The sequence below is a fragment of the Seriola dumerili genome, unplaced genomic scaffold, assembly GCF_002260705.1.
Source record: "Seriola dumerili isolate Sdu_G_001 unplaced genomic scaffold, Sdu_1.0 BDQW01001299.1, whole genome shotgun sequence".
In the NCBI taxonomy this organism is placed as follows: domain Eukaryota; kingdom Metazoa; phylum Chordata; class Actinopteri; order Carangiformes; family Carangidae; genus Seriola; species Seriola dumerili.
In genome coordinates, this window is record NW_019175554.1 from 1,940,245 (window position 1) to 1,964,556 (window position 24,312).

The 24,312-nt window shown below is 38.5% G+C and overlaps 1 protein-coding gene across 2 annotated transcripts; it reads right to left on the minus strand.

Moving 5' to 3' along the window:
• Positions 1–14,898: 14,898 nt before the first annotated feature.
• ca7 (carbonic anhydrase 7) lies at positions 14,899–23,433 on the minus strand. 2 transcript variants are annotated; one of them, XM_022767808.1, is made up of 7 exons: positions 23,325–23,433; positions 21,700–21,897; positions 19,632–19,750; positions 19,322–19,417; positions 19,026–19,088; positions 18,736–18,891; positions 14,899–16,390 (listed from the first exon to the last, which is right to left on the minus strand). In XM_022767808.1, the coding sequence occupies exons 1-7, from the start codon at positions 23,359–23,361 to the stop codon at positions 16,271–16,273; spliced, it is 789 nt and encodes a 262-aa protein (XP_022623529.1). In that variant the 5' UTR covers positions 23,362–23,433; the 3' UTR covers positions 14,899–16,270. The 2 variants fall into 2 exon arrangements, with proteins under 2 accessions (XP_022623529.1, XP_022623530.1); XM_022767809.1 differs by lacking the exon at positions 19,026–19,088.
• Between the last annotated feature and the right edge of the window lie 879 nt (positions 23,434–24,312).

The following is a 24,312-nucleotide window of genomic DNA, read 5'->3' on the forward strand; positions in this document are numbered from 1 at the left end:
AAAGACATAGTTCCAGGGGGATGATAATGTTGCTCCATGTCTGCTGGATGTAACTGTTCTGTAAAACATTATCCAAAACAACTTTTTTTGACAGATGATAATAAGCAGTGTTTTTGCACTTCCTCTGTTTTGCAGTCCCACAACATCAGTCAATGCAGCTTTAAGTGCAATACGACAGTTCTTAAACCTCAACTTTGACATGAGTCCAATCCTAACTGACACTTTTTAAATCCGAAATCCCCACAAAAAATAGAACGATGGGCATTTTTCACAGCACGTGTTTTGACTTGTGACTAATTTGATTAATTAATTAATTAATTAATAATGGCTCTTTTCTATTCAAGTGTCCCAATAAGCCATGACAGTGTGACGGTGAGCCAGCATGAACAATACCAGGACCCAGAAACTGAAGAAACTAAATGGAATTCAGCCTTTATTCATGTTATTTTTTATACCTGTCCTTTTCCTACTGTGACGTATCAAAATGTCTTCAGTGAAAGAAGCCTATTAACCCAAAGTAAATATCTAGGGATAACTCTATTAATATTATGAGAGTCACTATCAGCTGCAAAAACTAGAATGTTTAGGTACTCATTGTACTCTAGTATCAGTAATAGACAAACAGGCAAATGTGTGGACATGTTGTCTTTATAACTGAACTCAGGCTTATTTAAAAATAGAGTCAAGAATCACAAATTGGAAATGATGACAACATATGTACTCAAACGGGAGCAGGCCTAATCTGGGTGAGGGTTAGCAGCTGTTTTTATTTTTCTTTCTCATTTGTCTCCCAGGTCAGTTAGTAGACAGTTGTGGAGTAAACTCTCAAAAAAACTCATTTTCAGCTGCTCAGCATTTCTACTGTTCCAGCAGGCAGGAAATGGAGGAAAAAATACTGTTAGAATGGAGCAGAAATGAGAAGACAAATCTGAAAATAACCCCATTTGCATATTCACAATTACAAATATGTGTCTGTCAAGACAAGATGCTCCCTCGACTGGACATTTTTCAATGTGCAATGACTCACCAACTATACAAACAATGGTGCTGATAGTCTACGCACCCACTGCCCATTTATGTTAGGTTATTTATATCTCTGCTAACTGTTCCAATCAAAGCACAACATAGCTCCAAGTACAAGAAAAATACACTAAAGAGGACCCTGGGGGAGAAGTGAGAGCAGAGGGGGAAGGATTAGCTTGTGACATGGGGTCAAGCGTTACGTTTGGGAGGTAATGAGCCTCCAACTTTAGCCTCAGTGTGCTCGAACAGATCCTCGGAGGACAGAGATGGTTCAGATGGTCGACTTGGGGAGCAAGGCCACAGAGATAGATGGGGGTGAGATTTCCAATCAGTCCAAGTAGCTTGGGAATGAAAGATAATTCACCACATATGGAAGGACACTCAGGGACAGGCACAGTGGAGCGGTGGCCGGTTTTCCCCAAGTGGCCGGCTGGTTTTCCATTGCTCGGTTACCGGCAGACACGAGTGTTTTTCCTAATCCCTCCTCCCTCTGTTCTGAGTTTCCCCACAGCTTTGGCTATTTTAAGCTTCCTTTAAGATGATGTAGTTTCACTTTGGCTCCAAACATGACAGTTTCCTCATCTGTAGCTGTTAAAAGGTTGCTCAGTAATAGTGCTGCTGCATGTCATTTCTGATAAGTTGTGCTGCTATAAATATGACACATGACTCTTTCCTGGTCAATATACACCTGGATCCCCCTGAACCATTGAAGCAGCTATAATCAATATTTTATATCAACATGGTTCACATGATTACTTGTGTGTGAAAAGTTGGTCATCACCTCTGCAGTTCCCTTCTGAGCTCTAAAGAGCATTTTAGCATCTTTCAGCCCATTGTTTTACTTTTGTGTCCCACAACTTTATTGTTTCGGGTCACTCTCATCACTCTCATCAGCATCATTATCAGCTCCAGCTCAAGCTATCAGCCGTTTAGAATGAAAAAGCTCTAAAAACCCACTGTAGGCTACATTTAATTTAAAAGGACCCAGATATTTCCCTCAGGAGTTGATGGAGACCAAAACTGGAGCTACAACAATTAAACTCCTGTGTTTTTTCCACTGATCATTACGCAGGCATATATGAAGTTTTTAACTGCCCTTAGTGGATGCATATTTAATCAGTTTGAACTCTGTGGGTTTGAGAGAGCTTAGGCATGAAATCCAATTTGTATTTGTTGTGATACGGATCTACTCAGAGGCTCAGGAAGACGTATCTGTGAATTCCATTTCATTGTTCATTTGAGTAATTTGCCATATCTCCATATATTACAGAGGTGTGGAGATGAGGTACAGATTCATATATGACGGTCATTTGCATTTTGATTGCCATATGTTTGATTACATTTCATCTGGAGGCAAACACCTTTTTATCATCTTATTTAATGCAGTTGATTGCATTCAGAACACACAGGCTTTCATTTAAATATCTGTGGAATGAAAGCTCGCACCAAGAAAGGTCTTACTCTAATGGAAACTTCAATTCTGAAAGGTTAGAAACATGAACATTCTCCCTTTGAAATGACCTCAACAACTCTGGCAATAAGTGGCCTACAGAGTGTGGGAATAAACTTGCTCTTAGTTGTTTCAGCATCTCCTGTTCTTTCAGTAAATTATGTTTGACTAATATAAATTGTCTGTAATTACTGGCAGCTGAGAAAGGTCAGAGGCTATTAGGGTTTTCCATTTGCACAACAAATTGATTCCCTGACAGGAATGGTGCTGCACAACAGTGACACAACTCACTGGTGCGTTATGTTGCATCATTGTGCCTGATGTGCTCCAGCTGTCCACTTTTACGGTAACCACACTCTGACAGTCGATCTGGCAGAAACTTTGAGATTCACTTTGGCTACAGCTCTGCTCCAGCACTGGTGGAATCTAAATAAGAACATTTACTCAAGTACTGTATTTAAGCATTAATTATTAGAAGTACTCATTCAGAGGAAATTTTGTACTTTTTATTCCATTAGTTTGTAGTTCCTTTGCAGATTTAGAGTTATATGATGCACTGATGTAGATTAAAATGAGATTATCTCAAATTTAAAAGAAGAAATAACATAGTCTTCCCCTTACAAACAAAAAGTTGAATTCATAGGCAATAAAACACACCTTTGCTCATCTCACCACACTCATGGTTTTACTGCTACAGGCTTATTTGGTCTGGTATGACCAGTAGCTTAGGCTAATATTAGCTTAGCATTTTGGCTAAATTATTAGTGCCTTTGCTTGACTTTGTAGAGTGAGACAGGAAACATGGAGGGAGAGAGATAGAGAGAGAGAGCGACAACATCCAACAAAGGTCACTGGCTGGTGTCAGACGTTGCGGTTATGCGGTATGTGGCTGTAGTTTGGCTTTTAGCCTTATCTCAAATCATCATTTGCTGCTCCAGTGGCCGCTGCTTTGGAGTTACAGTCTGATTTTTGAAACTTCAGTTGATCAGTAATAATAATAACAACAAGCCAACGTAATATTAACCCAAAAATATAATATTAACACTTAAAGACACACAGGACTTTTGATACTTTAAGTACATGTTGCTGATAATACTTACATACTCATATTCTCCAATGCAGGACTTGAGTATTAAGTATTGCTGTGTTTACTTTAGCAAAGGATCTGAATACTTCATACATCATTATGCTCAAGACTTAAGACAAGCAGATTTTCAATTAATTTCCCTTTTCAAAAAACATGTTGAACGCTTGCAGGGTTACCTGGTCTATTGATATCTGCTGTAAAAAAAAAGCACATTGCAACCTCCAAATAAAGAGGATGGTGGTTTTTGTGTGCAGCGACATTGTTCATTGAGACGTGAGAATTGAAATGTTTAGAGAAAAAGCACTGAAAAAGAAAGAGTCATGGTTCTGCTTTCTATTTTCAGTTATCCTTTCAATACAGTAATTTGATGTTCTGAACAGGAAAACAGTTTAAACTGCTTGTCACATGAAATGGACATTTGACAGAGTATGTGCGTCACTGCTATTTATGGCATTTCAGAGACTGTAATCACTCTTACATTTCAGACTATCAAGACAGGAAGCTGGAAATCAACAATTTGATTCTAGAAGCAGCTGGAATATACGCACATAAAGCAAACCAGACTCTACTGCACTGCACTGTGAAGATGCCTTTGCCATTTTATATGTGGGGTTTGTTTTTTAAAAGTGTTCAGTGGTAGATCAGCAGTGTAGCCACTTATTAAAAATTTCAGAATTGCTATTCATGCATTGCTTTGCTAGATTTATTTATGTTCTTCATAAATTCGTGAGGGATTAGTTGTTGACATAAACATGAGCTTATTCTGTTGTGAAAGATTTTGTTCCACTTCATTTCCTCCAAAATATAAAATGCAATAATTTAATTGAAGGTATTCAGTGGACAATTCAGCCACATCTGAACATTGGGGGAATATGCACCCCACCTCCCCCCTTCACCTATATCTTTAATCATGGATCAGCAGCATATACATTTTTTTTGATTAGCAGAAATCATCCACTTTGCAACAATCATTTTTTTGCTTAATCAACTATCATCTGCAATCATATGCAGAATTATGAAGGTAGAGGTGCTGAAAGGATTAGACTGCCAATATTCTTTTTAATCTTTTTATTGTTTACAAATTCCATGAAAAGACCATACCCAACAGTGTGATAGTTTTTCAATATTTTGCGGCATTCCTCCTTTACTGTGGCTCTCAGCCATGAACCAGAGTCACAAATATATATTTTAATTTTTAAAATGTTTAAAAAGGGTCAGTAATTTCCTAAAACAGCTGGGAACTGTAGTTTTTAGCAAAAGGTACCCAAACAGGAGTTAAAAGTGTCCTTGCTGGGGACTATTCTAAGTGGTGCACCAGTGAGTCTTTACAGCAACAGAATGGTGCATGTGGGATTGACCCAGAATAAAGTAACATGTCATCCAGTTCAACTGTGTCGCTCACTGATGTGTATTTGGGCAACAATGGAGGCGCAGAGAAATAAGCTGTATCAGGCTTGGGCTACGCAGATAATACTAATGATTAGGATCATTTTTGTTTTTGGTCTTTTCACTGGATTTGTTGACAATAAGAAAAATATAAAATATCACCAGGCTCATCCATTAATTTGTCAAATACAACATAATTCATCAAACTGCAGGACAAGAGAAAAACATATTATGTATGGTTATTGCTTTAATATATTCCACGCAGAGTTTATGAAAAAGCCATGTGAGAGTGAGATAGAGGCACTGAGTAAAGTGTGCTCTACAACTGGAGAGGTCCATGAAAGAGAGGATCACAAAGGGATCACATCAGGGATCAGGACAAAGGGTGCTGAATGATACAATATCCAGAAAGTGGTAATGAAAGCAGCATGAAGCCTATTCTGTTACACTAAACACACTAAACACACTGAACATGTTATTCTGGACAGCTCCTGTCAGAAAAATCACAGCACATGTAGAGAGACAGAAATGAGCCTGACATGAGAAAGAGAAACAAACAGGAGATAGGGCATGAGACACAAAATTAGCTTTTATTCTTTTTAATTGTATTGGCCTGTTTTTTATTTGCAACCACATTCTATGGTAACAAAAAAAAATCTTTTCACTTTTCAAAATTGTACAGAATTCCACTTTGCTGAATATTCAACATGATTAATGAGGACAGTCGTGGAAAGTAACTGACTCACTCAAGGTCTGTGGGAGCAAACCATGGAAATCTTTAAATGATGATATAAATAATATCTGAATGGACCTTGTAAATGTTTAGTGATCAACAATGTATTGGTAAAAAATATGAAAATTGAACTGAACTTGATTGTTTTTGATATATACTTGTTATTGTAGTTGTTAAAGCTATAGGAAATGTGTAGAAATAGATTTTTGTATAAAAAATATAAATTAATAATTATCCATAAATATAATAAGATACACTATCACTGATAGGGGCCATTCAGCATAAGTAATACAGCTGCTTTTGATACTTTAAGTACACTGTGATGCTAATACTTCTATACATTTATTTAAGTAACATTTCAGTGCACGGCTTATACTTGGAATGGATTATTTTATCATGTGGTGTTGCTACTTTTACTTAATAATCTGAATACTTCGTCCACCGATGCATGAGGAATATTATGTGTAATTGACAAAACAACCCAATTAGTTGCTCTTCTGAAAATTTCTATCATACCGTTTTTATCTAAGAACTTTTGTCAATTTAGTCCATTTAGTCCATTTAGTTCCATTTTCAATCATTTGACCTCAAGCAGAGAATGGCCATCACATACAAATAATTACAGCAATACAATTATATAAAAATCTTCCAATTATTCGTCCCTCTCAGACTCACTCATCCCACACACGTCATCTACAAGCGCTGACACATCTCCGTCTTGGCACAGACATTTGCATGATTGCACCCCTCAGTCTCAACACAGATCAATTCATGGTTTAATCAGGGATTATAAATAGAAATGATGACCACCTTTCCACTGGGTGGGATAAATAATAATCATTTCATGGAGACAGCAACAGGCGCTTGTACATTAAAACATGGCAGCCCCCACATTTGGGAGCTCTAATGCTTTGGTGTAACAATGCTGTGGCCTTGAGAATAGAGTAACAAGCCTACACTCAGAGACACAGATGCAGACACACATACACACAGTCCACCTACACCATCTCTGTTCACTGTGAATGTGGCCTCTGCCATCAGTCATGAACTGAAGCTTGAGTGGGATGAGACCTAAGTGTCCATGTGTGGGCAAACTTGCTCTGAATTATTCTCGACAAAACACATGACAGAAGGGTTGGAAGCAGAGAAGAAAGAAAACAGGCTGAGGAAGACTCAGATTTTCCACTGGAAGTCATGAAGGCACTTTGACCTTCTCCTCAGAGTTTCCTTTAATGTGAAGAACACAGGACAGTCTGGTCCACATCTCCCAAAAGAGTTGGACTTTTTAAACTAACCCATGCAGTCACAGCTCTAAAGAGTGCTGCATCACAATTTCACTCATTCACATTTAGGTATATGTACAGTGGCAGTTCTAGCTTGAATGGTGCACTGGGCAAATACCCTTTCAGCCCCCCCTGCCCCAGCTACTACTGAAGACACACTATTCTGCACAAACTATATATATGTATATATGTATGTATATGTATGTTTATGTATGTACGTATGTGTATATCTCTATATAGTATATATATATATATATATAGTATATGTTTAAAAGTTATGATTTTTTAAATGAAATATAATAAATCAGATAGGTGTAAAATCATTGCAGTGTGTCTGAAAATATCTCTGTTAAAATTCTTAAATATTCTGATAATATTCCTGTTAATCTGCTAAAATATTACTGAAAATTAATGATGATAAAGTTAATGATAAATACCAATTGTATACAATCATAAATACCAAAATAAAGTAACTAGAAAGAGTCTCTCTCTCTTATATACACACAAATAACATAGATAATCAAATTACTAAACAAATCCATCCCACAAATAGATTAACAAGAGAACCTACTTGAAGCCTACAGATATTGACCTATCTTGCTTTCATCATCAATTAGCACCAAAATTATATACAATCATAAACACCAAAATAAAGTAACACACGTAGCTAACATAACTCTCTATTTATCTATGTACTGTAGATACCAATAAACAAGACACACACACACGTAGTGGTGTGCAAACTAATTTATTTTTCTAAACGATTTCACAGTATTATGAATGAATTGTGGTTTATTTGGCACCACCTCTGAGAGTGAGAAATGACAAACGAGAAATGGCGCCAGCTCCCACACAGTGACATGACGTCATGACGTTATGTGCAAATGAGCGATAGAAAACCGTTCACGCAAATGTAACTTTTTTTTTTTTTTTTTTTTGCAAGCGCCGTGTGCCTAAATCTGCCATTGTGAATGTATATTAGCGTTACTGTTTGTTTGATGTCCATAGTATGTGCCCAGGCGCCTCTTAATGTTTGTTCAGCAGGTTACATGGAAGATCTTCAGTTGTCCAGATCATTAACTGAACTCTTCTTCTGTCTTTTAAACCCTGAAATACGCAGAATGGCACATGTAACTATGTGTTTTACATTGTGATACATATTCCATTCATTTTAACTGCAGAGCCACACATTTCAGCGTACCCCAAGTAAAACATATTACTTTGCACTCCTACGCCTATATTCATCTGTATTTCATCTTTGTCAGTATTGATCCTGTACTCATCTATTATTCTTTTCATATCTTGTTTTGTGATAAAAACCAAGCTTACTGATAATGCTTTTTTTGAACTCCTGAATGAGATATTATTCTCATGATAAGGTTTCAGGATGTAGCAACAAAAGGTTGAGGGACTGAGGATGTTGCTAAGAAAGTCCAGGATGAGCAATTATATGAAATGAATAAAAAAGTTAAAGAAAAGACAGTGAAGCTTGACCTATATTAGTCAAATAAAGCCGCAGTTATGGGTCTTACTATTTTTATAGCTGTCATGTAACAATAGTTCTTGTCATGTGACTGTTGTAATAATGCCAATCATCATTTCACAATAGTGGACATGCTTATCTGTCATCAGGGCAGAGCTCCATAAACACTAAGTGGATGGAAAGAATCTGAGGGCAAGAATCACCAAGCCGTTAACTCAGCAGCTGTTAGGCGGTTCGTTTCTGTAAGGGATGCAGGCTGTCCAGCACTGTAGGCCGACTGATTACTGTTTTTACTTGACTGTGCTTTCCAGCATTGGGCCGAGGGCTTGGTATACATGTGACCTATTGAACAGTGACTGGAAAGCTTTGCAAGTGGTGCTGTCAACACCAGGACATAAATACAGCTAAAGATAGGGTGATGTGGCTTTCGCCCAGGTTTCTGGTCAGCCAAAGGCTTTTTATAGAAACACTCTGATTTATAAAAGGCTAACAGGGACTATTTTTGACCCATTGGGCTTGGGGGATAGGGATCTTGGAAACTTGTGACGCTTCTGGGTGCATGACTGACCCCTCTGACTTGAATGTGTCGACGGTGGTTGGTTGTGGGAGTTGCAGCAGATAGCAGATGCGGCCGGGATCAAACTGGCCAAAGGCCTGTGATGTTTTTGGAGACAATCCAGAGAGACAGGCAGAGAGATGATCACATGGGTCTACCCCAGTCAAACCCATTAAGTTATCAGATCACTCTTTAATGGGTCTGTCTGGAGATGGAATTTAAATAAAGCTTTGATTCACTCCGATTCACATGAATTGAAATTAAATGTATGACTTGTCCTGAATTTGAAGGATCAAGTACTGTATATACTTGATGATATCGTTCTTGTTATATTACAGCATAAACATACAAGTTCTATTCACATTGGCCGCCCTAACATTTAACCAATCTGTCCATGTCCAGTTTTTTGTTAATTTTCTACTTCCTTTATAATATATAGCAGAGTCTGTAAATCACACTTGTTCTTAGTCATGCAATATTGTAATGTCTCTCTGTCGCTTGGTGTGTCCATCATTTCTGGTTCAGACTGAAATGTTTCAAACTATTGGATTGATTGCCATATTTTGTACAGACATTCATTTTCCCCAGAGGATGCATAATCCTGATTCGTCTTACTAGCGCCACCGTAAGATTGACATTTGTGGTTTTGGATAAAATGTCTTGACAACTTTTGGGCTAATTGCCAAAATATGGAACACACATAGATTTCCCCCTCAAACTCCTTAACTTTTCATCCAGCACCATCATCTGGTCAAAATTTTAATTTGTCCAATACTTTGGTTTATGATCAGATACCTGCAAAACTAATGACATCAGCCTTAGGCACACTTTGTGGTCAGTGCTAATTGGCTAGGTTAGTATGCTAAAACGTAAAACTAAGACGGTGAACCTGGTAAATATTTCTCGCTAAATGCCAGAATTTTAGCATGTCATTATGACCATGCTAACATGCTAATATTAGCCTTTAGTTCAATGCACCACTGGGCCTCTAAGTACAGCCACACAGAGCTGCCAGCATGGCTGTAAACGCTTTGTCTAGTTACTACTTAAAAAGTCAAGGAGTAGGTCACACTTATGAAAACATGATGTCTAATGGTCAATAGTCATTCAAAATAAATGGCAGAATTCTTGGAACCCTTATAAGCTGATAGGATAGCATTATAATAAAGTTTATATGGTGTCTCACCTTGATGGTACACCAAAAAAGAAATCTACAGTGTATCACGTCTTTAGTCAGTGCAGCGAAATGATTTGGTCTGTTAGTTATTCATGCCAAGGAAATGACACCGATAAAGCAAAAAACTGTCTAGCCAATTTTAACTCATGTTTATTATAATAATGGGCTTCTGCAACCACTGGTTTATATCATCTCTTTTCAACCTTGACTGAAAAAGCTCCCAATGTAAATCTCTTTATTCTTAAGTCTCCAGGGGTTAGTTTTACAAATCTACCCAGCGAGCCAAATGTCTCTGACGCTGATTTTAAACAGGCGTGTATGAAATAGATAGGGGTTGACCAAGCTATGATGCAGTGCTGACTGTGTGTGTTGCTATAGACACTGTGTGCAAACAGAGGATCTTGGATTGACTCAGGGGGGCTCAAAGGGTCACTGAGTAAAGTCAGGCGAGTTCCCTAAGGCACCATGTAGGTGTCTGTTGCCCACTCAAAGTACTTCATGGCTCAATCCTGAGAAACCAGACTCAGATGTCAGGGTGTGACTGTCATACCTCACATACTGACTATCAGAGTCTCAATCAACACTTACTGTATGTATACTGACTAACTAACAGATTAGGCCAAAAATCAAATACCAAGGCCAGAGCAGGCTAACAGATATTTTCAAGAAAAGTAGTCCATAGATCAAAGCTTTTATGGTGTGAGTTGATGGCCAAGTATAGAATTACAGATCATGACCTCTCTCCCATGACAGCGAACCACTGTTTTCTTTAATTATCATAACAGACCACCAACAGTGTACCCAAGGCCCAAGAGAGGGAACCTCATCTCTTCTTCTGATGTGTTTAGATTTATAATCCACTCAGTAAACCAAGGCCACTGCCTGACAACCTTAATATTATTTGGTGTATATACACAACCCATAAAAGGTGTATATTGTTTGGCAAGTTGTTATGGTTGTACCTTAAACCCGACCATGAACCTGGGTGAGGGCCAAACATCAGCATCCACGAATGACAGGTGGTGTGTGGTTGATTTGAACGGAATAAGTCAAAGATCAGAGTCCAGCGTCCACACAAAATAGATAACGTGCTGCTAAATAAAGCTCCCTTATAAATACAGAAACACACACGTGTCGACATAGGGGAAAGAAGCGTCAGATATTTCTGTAGTATGGTTTGATTTTCTGACAGGGTGATGGCGACGGATCACTGGCTCATAGACAAGTAGGGGAGATATGAGCTGGCCAACCGTTTGTGTTGTGTTACATGTGCTGTTTGTATCCATGGCAACTGCACCGTGGCCATGTTCCCTGATTGCCAGATAGAGTCGCTGTCCTTGACAATATTGAGAAACTTAATGTGATTTAGGGGTGGAGTGTCACGTTTTCGGCGTTACTGCTGAAAGAAGGAGAAGTGACTGTCTGTGTGGACTGTGGCGTCATAAAAACTCTGAGATTAGGAGGTCAGATACAATAATTTGGTTTAGATTAAGTAGTAACTGTGTTTTCATGGCACGTGGTTTGAGTCTTTGCAACGTCATGACAGTCAAACGTGACAAAAGAGTATTATATTGCATAAGAATGAAATTAGATAATCACACTTCACTTCAAGAGGCTCTACAGCAGTTTAGTATTTTTACTTTTACTAGCACTGTTATTTTCCCTGTTATCTCTATTGTGACGCAAGCTCCAAAAACACTGGATGCTACTCTTCTCACAAGGCAAATTGGTAGCATTTTATGTTAATTCCTCTCTACTTCTCTCAAACTCCATGCTGCCGGCTGTGGTGGACTGTAATGTAGTATATTTACTCAAGTGTTTAGAGGTATTTGTACTTTGATTGTTACTTTACTGTGCTTCTAATCTAACACATCTCAGAAGGAAATTTTGCACTTTTTTACTCCACTACATTCATTAGCTATAGTTTCTAGTTATTTTGCAAATCCACTTATTAAATACAAAACGTTGGATGAGCTTATAAAACACAATGCATTGCTATAGGTTAATTTACCTTAAAATTAGCTCCTCCTGCAATGAGCTGCAATATAAAAATGCTGCGTACACATTAATGCATCACTAATAATAATCCAATCATATGTAGATTCTGATAAAGCACTTTTACTTTTGAGACTGAATGCATCTTGATACTATACTAAATAACATTTTGAATACAGGGTTTTTATTTGCAATGGAGAATTTTTACACTGTGGGCAACTGTGAGCAGTTTTTTAATCCTCAGCAAAGCTCCATCAGAGCCACAGAGGACATTTTTCAGCGAGCTGACAGATTACTCCTCATGAGAAGTAAATTGATTTTGACTTATAAAATAAGTGGAGTTTAAAGAATGCACCATATGTTTGAGGGATTGGCCTGTACATACTATGTAATAGTTAGCTGTGTCTCCATGCATTCACTCATACATTTCTCAGGATTTCACAAACGCATACATTATTCAGCGATTCTCTCAAGAACATTTTTCTGCTGCTTGTTAGTCCTGCAGCTTTGTGTTTCAGAAGTTGCTCAGATGTTGCTGTGTCTGGGAAAAGTCACTACAACAAGCAAATAGATATCCTGATGCTAAAAATACATGTGACTGACTCTATTTCTGAGACCTGACTGTAATATCTTATTACATGGCACATTGATTGTGGCTGAGGATGATGTGCCTGCTCAGGTATTCTCAGGCTCAATAAAGCTGCCTGATGCTATTTTGGAAGGATTATTTGGTATGTGTTAAATATACTCCGCACACACCCACTTTCATTTTTTATTCATTAATCTGCAAATCTGAATTTTTCCATAACCATCAGAAGTTCGATTGGAAATGAAACCAAACGGGGTAATACAACCTCTTGATACAAACAACACTTACACAGCGGCAAGGAGCACAGACAAAGGCAAGGTCGAGTGTAATTGATAGTAAAAAAAAAAAAAAATCTTAGATGTCAGCTATGTGTTCTGCTGTAGTCAGCCATAATCTATAAATTGTGTAATTTAGATTCCACATAAAGCTATTTGCATGTATAGCACTGGTGTCTGTGGTTTATTTTTACTTTTTAAAACTAAATCATTGTCTGATAAAAGTCAAATCAGAATATCACTCTACACAGTCTATGGCAACACTGCATGTGACACAAAAGAGAGTGGATGCTGCCACCTACAGGAATACAAGATGAATGTATTGTGTAGATGATACAAAAACAGCATCTTAAAAAAAATGGAAAAGAATAGGTCTGAGGAAGAAAATAAGGTCAAAATGTCAGCACAGAAGAGCAGGTACAGCAGAAAACATAAATCCAGTACAAATGTGCCGATAGATTCTAGGATCTAAATATGTAATGCGCTTGAACTGTAACTGAATAAATCATGTTATTCTGACTTGATCACAAATATATTATACATATATATTCTGTGGCTTCTTTGTGTTACATTTGGGCCCAGGTTCTTTTCTTTTTCACTTCAGACAGATTTCGCTGATCCTCAATCTGTTAACTTCTCTAAGCTGATCTCAATTTCAGTTCATTTTATTAGAAATATAGGCCTACCACAAGAACAAGATTACACAATCTAGGATTTTAGTCTGCAAATAGCCCTCCATCGCCCTCCATCTTGCCATGTGATTGCTAACATGAACAGCCACATGTTGAAGTCAAAAGAATTGAATGATTTTCTACTTCTTTCTGTATTAATGCTTCTTTTTTGGGGGGTACAGCTTCAAAAATGCAGAACAACTCACAGTCAAAACTCACACTCAGAACAAATACTTCTTTGTTCTTAGTTCTTGTGTCGACTCATTAATTCAGGATTCAATTTAAAAACAAAGTTGTCCCCCATATATTTGCTGTCAACAACTATATACGTATATTTATATACATATATATCTATACTTCTAAATGTATTCTGAATTCAAAATTCCACCACTTGTACTTCATCAGTTCAAAGGGCCAATCTAATTATGTAATCATAAAATAATTGAAAAAATAACAAAATATTTTTTCAAAATAAAGTCAGTCCAATTACTGTGATTCTTTTCTCATAAGGCTGTTTTTGTTTGTGTATCTCTGGATGAACAGGGAAGCATTGGATAAAATCCATTCATTGATATAATATTGATACTTTGTTTATCGGTAAGGAAATTCTTCATTCGTTCACCCCATTCAGAAACACATACAGGAGTAAAGAGGCCTCCCTCCACATTAATCTCTGTTTCAGCCACACCCATGGCAATTTATTACAATATTAGTTTATGGATAGTATTAACTATGAACACTCTACCATGCCTAATTTAAGGGCCAAATAAAACTTGTTCAATGAACACAGTTGGTAAATAATTGACTGTGATCAGTCCATGTTCGTTCTCTCTGTCCCTCAGCCTCCCAGGCTACAACCTGGCTACTAATTACCCTGAACCCAGCTCTGATCAGTGAGAGTGAGTTTAAACATTTGCTTGAATGACGCCTCCTTTAAAAACATACTGTTGATACCAGGTACAAAGTTCAGTTATAGCAACTTAAAGAAGGCGATCAATGCTTTTTAGTATGAAGAGAAACAGCTGACTGTGTATCAGGAATGTAAGTGCCTGCTCTTGCTCATTTGGCATATATCTGGCTTTTAAACAACACACAAAAATACAAGACCATAAATGTAAAGTGTGAGGTTGACAGCATGAATAAAAGCTAGAATCCCAAATGATCAAGGACAAAAAGATTTATTTCTGTATAAATGTTAATCTACAAATCTGATAGGACCACTTCAAATGATTTTGAATGCATTACAAAACATATTCAAACCACCCAAAAATGACATTTTTTAAATGTTCTTTCACATCACCATAAACTAACCACAACTGAGGTGCTTTTTATTCATGTGTGTGTTTTGTTGTCTGAGAACAACATAAGTTTATCCCTGCCATATACCTCTGCATTAGTAACATCCAAGTCCATCTAAATAAGTACCAGCATTGCACAAAGCTGCCATAACTCACCCAAGTGAGTCACCAGGGCCTCTTGCAGGGTTTTACATACTGGACTGTGCATATAGTGTTCTTACATGCGTAGCTTCAGAGGAGAGCTGTTAATAACAGTGTGCATTACCTCCTGCCTATAGCAGAAACACTGGACCAGGAAATGTGACACTTTAGGTAGTACGAATGAAGATTGATTGAGGAAAAAAAGTCAAAATTAGTTAATTGGACTCTTGTTAGGGGCTCCTGGAGTTTAATAAATCCTATAAGAGAAATAGTTGTGAATATAGATTTTTGGTTTAATCTGGAGAGCATGCTAAAAATAATAAATCAGTCCGCTGGGGGTGAATATCTCAGTCTCTTGAGCTCCAAAGGACCTGAGCCTTTCATGCCCTCTGTCATGGCCAAACAGACCAGTTAAAGCAAATGCAGCACTAATCCAATCCCACCTCCAGTTGCATTTGCTGGACTGGAAGGGCTCTGTGGCCAGAAGGACTGGGAATCCACCAGCAATAGGCTGGATCAACGAGGGATCAGTTGGGATCAGTATGGAGGCCGAGGCTGTGCATCTGCAGACGGCAGAGTGGTGCGATACCAGTCTGCAAACAGCAACTGACTGGTATATGGATTTTCCAGTTACATACATATAATAGCACCGTACAAGAATTTGCTGCTAGTTGATGTAGCACCTTGTTGCCACAGCAACACTTGTTGTCCTTGAACAGCTTATGAAAGTACAAGTACACATCCAACATTTGAATTTTCATTTAAGTATAGCTCATAATAATAAGATAATGCCACATAGTAGTTTTAGTCAAATAATAAACCTATTGACATTAATATTATATTGCTTTATAATATCCATTTTATTTTTCCCTAAAAATCATTCAGAATCCAATTCCTCCCTCTGCCAGTGAAGCTTCTGACCAGCAGAGGGAAACATGCATCTCAATGTGCCGGCAGTGATGAGAATTACTCCCTGAACTTTTTTCCCTTCTGTACAAAGTAAATCTGAAATCCTCCTCAGGACAAGCTACCATGAGGTAAACATTACACTCAGATTAATGCATTCACTGTTGTCTAAAAGAGCTTTTTGTCATCTATGATTTCAGATCCCCTGAGGTCACGTTTAATTGGAGGAACGCACTTTCCTGCCTTTGAGAGGCTGGGGAGGCCTGAAGTTGTTTTCCATGCGTATCCTCTGATCCTCTTCCTCTCCAGTGAACAGAAGCATCCTAAACTTGCCCAGCTGCATTGAGATAGACAAAAAGACAGAATTTTCCTTTAATATTTTTGCACACAAATTGATTTTGATTTTGTTAGTTTGTTTTGTTATAAGAGGTTCTGTGCACAACCTTTACACATGGGTGAACTTATTGTCAACTAATCGCATGAAAACAAACAAAAAAAAAAAAACAAAACAAAAAAAACAAAACCAACAATACATTGGTCCATTTCTGACTTCCCTGCCCTGATCCCATTTCTTCCTACATTTAAACAAATAATCAAATGTATGCTTTCATTTAAAAAACAAACAAACAAACAAACAAAGGTTCAGTAATTAGGAAAAAACAAACAAACAAAAAAAAAAAAAACAGCAACAACAACAACAACTGGGATTTGTAGTTTTGGCAAACAGGAATATTTAATGCATTTGTTGGGGACTATTTTCAGCAGCAGTTTTGTTTTTGTCTCTAGTGAGTATTTATGGCAGCAGGATGGTGCATGTAGGATCGTCTCAGAACAAACTTCAATGCCCATTTTCTTTGTTATGAAGAAACATGTTTTTCCGTGCAGTGATGTAACTCACTGATGTGTTTTTAATAGTTTTGGAGCTTTAGGGCACAGAGGAATAAGCTATATCAGGCTGGCTATTCAGACAATACTTGTTAGTAGGAACAATTCATTTTTATTTCATGTTCTTTTAATGGCATTTGCTGAAAAGAAAAAAATATTGATTATTACCACTTAACTCGAACTATCTACGCACTGCACCCTACTTTCTGTGTTTCCCTTTAAGCTTTCTTATTATATGGGGTTATGAAAAACAAAATATCCTGTTACATAAGGGCTTTTCCCTGTTGGGTCTCCATGCAAGCATTTCTCAATTAAAGCCCTGTACCCATGCAGTCATCCATCCATCAGGATAATCAGCTGGAGGGGATCAAAGGCTTGAGGCCTTGAGTCACAGGCTGTGGGGCCAGTTGCCTAGCTTACCCCCCCCCCCAGATAAGCTACAGACAGATCGTTCATGACTACACCCAAGGTGCCGCCATCATTAGAACTCCTGGTTTCTCATGTACAGTCCAGGAGTTAAATATGGAGAACTAGACTAGAAAAGATCAACAAAGTGAGAGGGTATAATCCAAAGGCTGGCAGCAGTCGCCAGAGGGCCGGCTCACAGGGAGACCTGGAAGGCATGTGCTGCACACATCCAGTTAGTCAGCTTAACTTGTCAACAACCTGGGGTTATCAGACCTAAACTTCCTGATTAAGTTCAGTGCAAAGAGGGGTGGATAAAAACCAAGTAAACCTTAACAGGGCATTCCCCATGAATGATGTGCTGCTCCTTGTAGTGGCATCTAAATATAGCATCATAGTTAAGCCAAACATTTCTGGAAATGCAACAGCACCCTACACCTACTAAAACATTGGCATACTGATCCAGTGATGCTGAACCGTGGTTTGACAACAAAGGAGGCAGTGGATCCCCGGAGCGTAGTGGAGCATAGCCATTAACATTACACAGGCCAGGAAGCATGGATTTCACAACTGACTGATCAACTGCAGCATCCGTGCCTTAACCTCCACTCACTTGCAAATAAAACATGACATTTCTGACTCAGTATAACTGGATGCGATGCCGTCATTTAAGCCTAAAAAGTTATTTCAGACAGCCCTCCTTTAAATTTGAAAACTGCACAGTCTGAGAAAAGAACACATTCGAGATGAAAAATATGGGTGCAGATTACTGGCTTCAGCAGATGTGTGAAACTAATCAGCAGTACTCTAGAACTGAACATACACATGCAGTCAGCAATCAAGAAAACATAATGCAAGTTTTGTTTATCATTGTTATTTTAGATATTAATATCTTTTTGAATAATGACCAAACATCTCTCATTCACATTGAATGAGAGATGTTTGGCTTGCATACTACTGGTGCTGTAATTGTCTATTTTTAAGCCGTGATGGTAGATCTAGTCTTAGTCAAGGCAAATATAGATCTTGTTCCAGAGAGGTTTCCCCACTACTGGCTTGCAGGCAAGATAGCTGGATTGGGGTTAATGCTGTGTATGAATGGCTGTGCTGCATGATCTAAAACAGTATATAACTATTACAGATATGAGTTTTTGTGTGTTGATTAATCGAAATAAACAGATCGTTCTCTCAGCAATCAAAAATATGCAAGAAATGCATTTTTTGGCCTTCTCAATTTTTAGACATCACTTTAACATCACTATATTTTATGTTACTTTGTATGTTGGAGAGCTTTCGTAGATGTACTAAAGGTTTCCAACAGTATGTTCAGTGCTGCACATGCTGGAAATCTGGCATAAATTGTGGTCAAAGGAACATGTTTACAAAGTGTACCTGTTTTTCAGATACAATGATTGGCTCCTTCAGGACAATCCAGGTGACACTCTCATGTAGGGGGGGCGTGGTCAGAGATCCCAGGTAGGTCCAGTAGTGTAGGCTGCTGGGTAGGAGGCACTTGGGGTTGAAACCTTTGAAATCTGTGACGCTGCCCTGTAATGGAAAGAACATACACAATAGCTTTTATATTACTGCAATAATGCTAAGGGCAGGTCATAAAAAACACACACACAAAAAAAAAAAAGTACATGTAATAAAATCCAGTATCAATCAACACCAGTACCGACCTTAAATTTCACCATGTACAGAGCGTCTGTGATCATGTGGAGCCATCTGTGGTCGTCACCTGTCTTTCATGACAGACAGATTGTTTTTGAAATTTGATCTGTGACTTTTGGAGAGACTCCACACCAAATATTTTTGTATATACACTTGGTATAATCTACAAAATATCACAACATTTTATGTCTGCTTCTGTTCCAAGTTGGCATGACTTAAAAACAGCTGTTACGCTGATACCAAACGGAGAGGAAAGGGGGCACATCGACAGAGAACAGAACTGCGCTTAAGAGAAAAATCTTACTTCTAAAAAGATGCCGAGGACAGCGAGGCCATCGGGAGCTGTTGCCGCCTCCCCAAACGTCTTGTACTTGACAGCGTTCCAGTGTACTAAGTGAAGCTAGAGGGCAGAAACAGGAAGAAAGAGGGAAACGGAAAGCAAAAAAAAAAAATCTCAAATATCTATTTGAATTTTATTGATTTTTATTTTATCATTTTATTGGGACATTCATCGTTGTAACATTTACCTTACTACACATCTCAAAAAGTGGGTTAGTCTGCATTTTGTTTATCAGACAATCACACACTGAAGTATTAAATCCCAAAACATTCACCTCAGATGCGAAGCTATTCCCTGCAACAGTGTGCTCCGAGCCATGGCAGCCCTTTCCGCCCCAGTGGAAGTGAAACTGTTTCAAGTTGTAGGGGTTGTCAAGAGGGCCTCCCTGGATCACTGTCGAAGATGAGGAGAAAAAAAAATTAATAAAAAAAATGGTTCAGCATTCACACACACACACACACACACACCCACCCCAACACCACTACTCTCTGTGGGTGTTGTGCTGGACAAACTGTATTCCAGCAGAACGCTGCACACAGGAAGCCTGTGTGTAGCATCATCCAAACAGCTTGGTACCACTCAAGAACACACACACTCACACCACAGGATGAGTCAACCTGTTAACACCCAGCACACCTTTAAATCAAATTTCTCACTCAAAGCTGAGACATGAGCATGAACAGACAGACTGACTGCTTCACCAATAAATCTATCATTAGACCTATGATGAACAGGCTGTAGGTTGAGATGAAAATAGCCAATCCTCTACCATATAAAACTATGCTTAAGCTACTTTAGGTTTTATTTAACTTTCTATTCAGGTCCATTTGCATACAAGTATTCATAGAAACTTTAATGTATGTCTTGATGAAATTCAGTCCATTATTAGGAGAGTGCAGACTGGTTTCTGAGCCTGCGAGCTTCACTGCTGGGCAGGGACTTCTAGGCTAATCTGATTGTTATTCATTGTGATGCTGCTGACATCTTTCTGACAACACAGGCCACACCAGTCCAGGTCAGATTAACCAGGCAGGCAGGAATGGCACAAAAAGCAAAGCAGTTATCTCATTCATCTTACAATATAAATGTAGCACAACCACAAGAACAATGGGATCTTAGTGGCTATATTTAGACATGCTAGACTATTTACTGTCAGTGAGGTGATTAGTAGATATCCACTTATAAATAACGGATGTGCTGAATCAGGAATTTAAGAGCGATAATAATGGTGTAAATCCTGACCATGGTAATGCTGACATTAATGACTGCCTGAGGAAAGAAATGTTAATTACAATTATGACTGGTCCTGTTATGCTTATTATTCTAACATTCAAAGCCGTACTACTGATATGCGATCATCACATGTAGTCATCAGTTGAATAGTGTACACCGGCCTTAAATGAACTTTTCTTTACATTAGCCCATCCTTATTTTCTTACCAAAACAACGGTGACACAGAACACAGTCATTTGAGAATATATGCTTGTGTCGCTATACCAAGACCCAGCCATAAGCTGCAAACTGACAACAGCAGGTTTAGAGGATTTGTGCACGTCATTTGAACTATGAAAAAATGCTGAGGAAGTGCATTAGTTTCCCTACAGGTCTCCTGTGTCATTAATGATTTTAACAGATAGCTGCTTTCTTACTCTGTGGAAACTGAGCCAAAACAGCCCAACATTTCTGAGCTTATCATTCATGTTAATGATGGGGTGGTTAACATGGATCCACCCAGTGATAAAAGCAAACAGGGTCATAATAACCACTGAGAACAGCTAAGTTTATTATATCTCTTGTCCAGCAGACAGATGCTCATACAGTTAACTGCTGGATAAACTTTCCTGCAGCATAATCAGAGGCTTACTGTCAACCTTTGATTACGGGCAGTTATGCACATGGTTTGCACTTTTGGAAAATTAAGGTAATCCCAATTTTCAAGTCTATGTTTCTTGAAAGTAAACTTTCAGCACAGACTTCCACTGCGTGTGGCTGACGGCAGATATCAGAGCTATGAATATCCATAAACTATGACCTCTGTCAATAATTTCATGAAAGTCAATCTTTTAATACAACCATAGATCATGTCATAATCAATGCCAATATTCCCTGCCAAGACATTACTCTCCACATCTCCACACACACCACACTCACCACACACTCCACATCTAGACCTAACTGTGACCCGCGTGGATTGTGCAGATCTAAAACCACAACATATTTGAACTGGTTGGTTGGTTTGTTTGAAACTATGACATTTCCTTTCTTTACAAAATATAATAAAAACAGTCAACTTCTAGAAAATGAAGTAACAAGTAAATAAGTCAAGACCACCTTTTTCTTACCTGAACGGTCATCCAAGTCCTCAAACTCCACAACTACAGAGTGTCCATTATTAGCAATGTTGACGGAGGTACACTGATCGTAGTTTAGGACAATCGGGCCCAGACCGGGGTCATGTGAAGCCTGATGAGGTATGATGTCAATGGGAGACTGCCGGTTCCCCTGAGCAACAGGGTAGTTTTTGTGCCATACAGAAGGACCTGGACATATGAGATAGTAAGCAATAAACAGACCAGACTTTAATATATCCAGTACTGCACTTATGTCTCCAGCTTCATCGCTTAAACAAATAAGAGATTTCACTTGGTCACGTTGAAAGAAAAATATTAAATTCTTGCTAAAGCAGCATACTAAAATAAAGTTTTAGTTTTTAATTTAACACAGCTAATTTGGTTGTAACTACTGTGAACCAGTAACTGATAAAAGGTCTGTTTCCCCAAGGAACAACTTTAAGTGGGACCATCAGCATAAAATTGAAACATCAAGAATCAAAAAGAAATCAATGAAAAATGACTCAAGACTGTCTTGTTTAGTGATCACACTAAATGATGCTACATAGTAAATAGAGCAACTTGTCTTGAAGACAATCTCACGAAGCACTTTATTAGGAACACCATACTAACACTGGGCAGGGCCACCCTTTGCTGTCAAAACCACCTCGGTTCTTAAGTGCATAGATTCCACAAGATGTTGGAAACGTTACCTTGAGAATCTGATCCAAGTTGACATGATTGCATACATTATATCTGCAGATATGTCAGCTGCACATTCATGACACTCTCATGCTGAAAGATAGATGGTAAATTGTGGCCATAAAGGGCAGAGAATGATGTATCGGTGCCCAAAGTGTGCCAAGAAAACATTCCCCACACCAATACACCACCAGCAGCCTGCATTTGAAACAAAGCAGGTTGTCTCCATGGATTCATGTTGTTGAAGCCAGAAATCTCAGCAGAAATCCAGGTCCATCAGATCAGGTTATGCATTTCCAGTCTTCAACTGTCCAGTTTTGGCCTGTGCCCACAGCAGCCTCAGATTTCACTTCTTGGCTGACAGCATTGAGAGAACCAGTCTGGACTCCTCTGACCTCTCTCATCAACAAAGTTTCCTCTGCAGAACTGCTGCTCACTGGATGTCTTTTGTACCATTCTGAATGCCATGGTCAAATATCACTATGATCATATTTTTCCCCATTCGGATGTTTGATGTGAAAATGAACTGATTTCATGCATTGCACTGCTGCCACATGATTGTACGATTAGATAGTCTATTTGCATGAATAAGCAGGTGTACAGGGTTTCCTAATGAAGTGCTCACTGAGCGTATATTTGGCCGTGGCCCTGATGCAATGAAATGTTTTTCACTCAAGGGACCAGGACAAATCTAGTGGAAAGTCAGGTTGAGGTTACAGCAGTCATCCCTTTAAGCACGGGACTAATCTCGCATTAACAGCCATTTTAACACCCATTACGTTCCTCTTCTGGATAAAACACGCAGTGCCCCAAGCAAAACAAAATAACAGCAAACATTTATTGTGTATATTGAGGGTTAATTGCCTCCACTGTATGGATGCGAAAGCAGTAGGCTACAGACTCCTCCTGGAGCTGGGGATGCTGTAGGATCTTACCGTCCTCTTTTCCATATCCCCAGTGATTCCCTGTCATTGTCCCTGTTTGTGGATCCAAGTCTAACCGAGCTGTCGTTGTCTGACTCCTTCACTCCGGTGCGCACGTGGGGGGACGGACACGGACATCAGTGAGTGCAGCAATTGATGAAGTTTATGTAGTGGCCAAAGGGGAAGGGCAATTATCCCTTTCTTGACACGCCTCTCCACGCCCACGCACACACACACACACACACACACACGCACACACACACACACACACACACACACACACACACACACACACACACACACACACAGTCCACCTGTCGAGGGTTTTAAAACTAATCTTGTCCAGTGTCACCGCATTAGGTCGGCCCTTTTTGGATTTAATGATTAGATATGATTACAATACGATTATATAAATATACCTAATGTCTTTTGCTATTCTAAAGTGATAATGACTGTTTATATACCTTACCTTTATTCAGGTGAACCATTTAGATAGAAATTTTCAAGAGACGACAGAATGTAGCATAAAAAATAAATAAAAACAATTCATAAACAGATGGCCCGGAAGAGAAAAAACATAGTAACACAAAATACAATATCGTAATAATAAAAATAACACCCCTCAGCAATTTAAACAATTGCATTGTGTTTGGGAAAATTTAAACATAGGATCAGTGTTTTATGAAGAGGATCAGTCTCTCCTCATGAGAACTTAATTAAAGGCTACAAATGCATGTGTAATGGTCCCATAAACAGACATGCTGTGCATATCTGAAACATGATCAGCCCTAATACTGTTTTAAATTTTCAATACTAAAATGTACAAATACAACAACAAAAAGTCATGTAAAAAGGTCAGGTAAAAGTACAAAAATATTAGCATCAAAAACTAATTAAAATACCAAAAGTAAAAGTACTTATTTGAATTGCCCGTTTCATTGTGTTATTATTTAATGTTGCAGTTGGTTTCGATGACGCTGATTTTACTTGTCGGTAACTT

What these genes read in the sequence shown, in the direction of transcription:
- ca7 (XM_022767808.1), bottom strand. Translation starts at nt 23,361, where the DNA reads ATGACAGGGAATCACTGGGGATATGGAAAAGAGGACG. An exon ending in GGAATAGCTTCGCATCTGAG is followed by an intron (nt 19,418 to 19,631) that starts GTGAATGTTTTG and finishes TCTGCCCTCTAG; the next exon opens with CTTCACTTAGTACACTGGAA. An exon ending in TCCTCGGCATCTTTTTAGAA is followed by an intron (nt 19,089 to 19,321) that starts GTAAGATTTTTC and finishes CTGTCATGAAAG; the next exon opens with ACAGGTGACGACCACAGATG.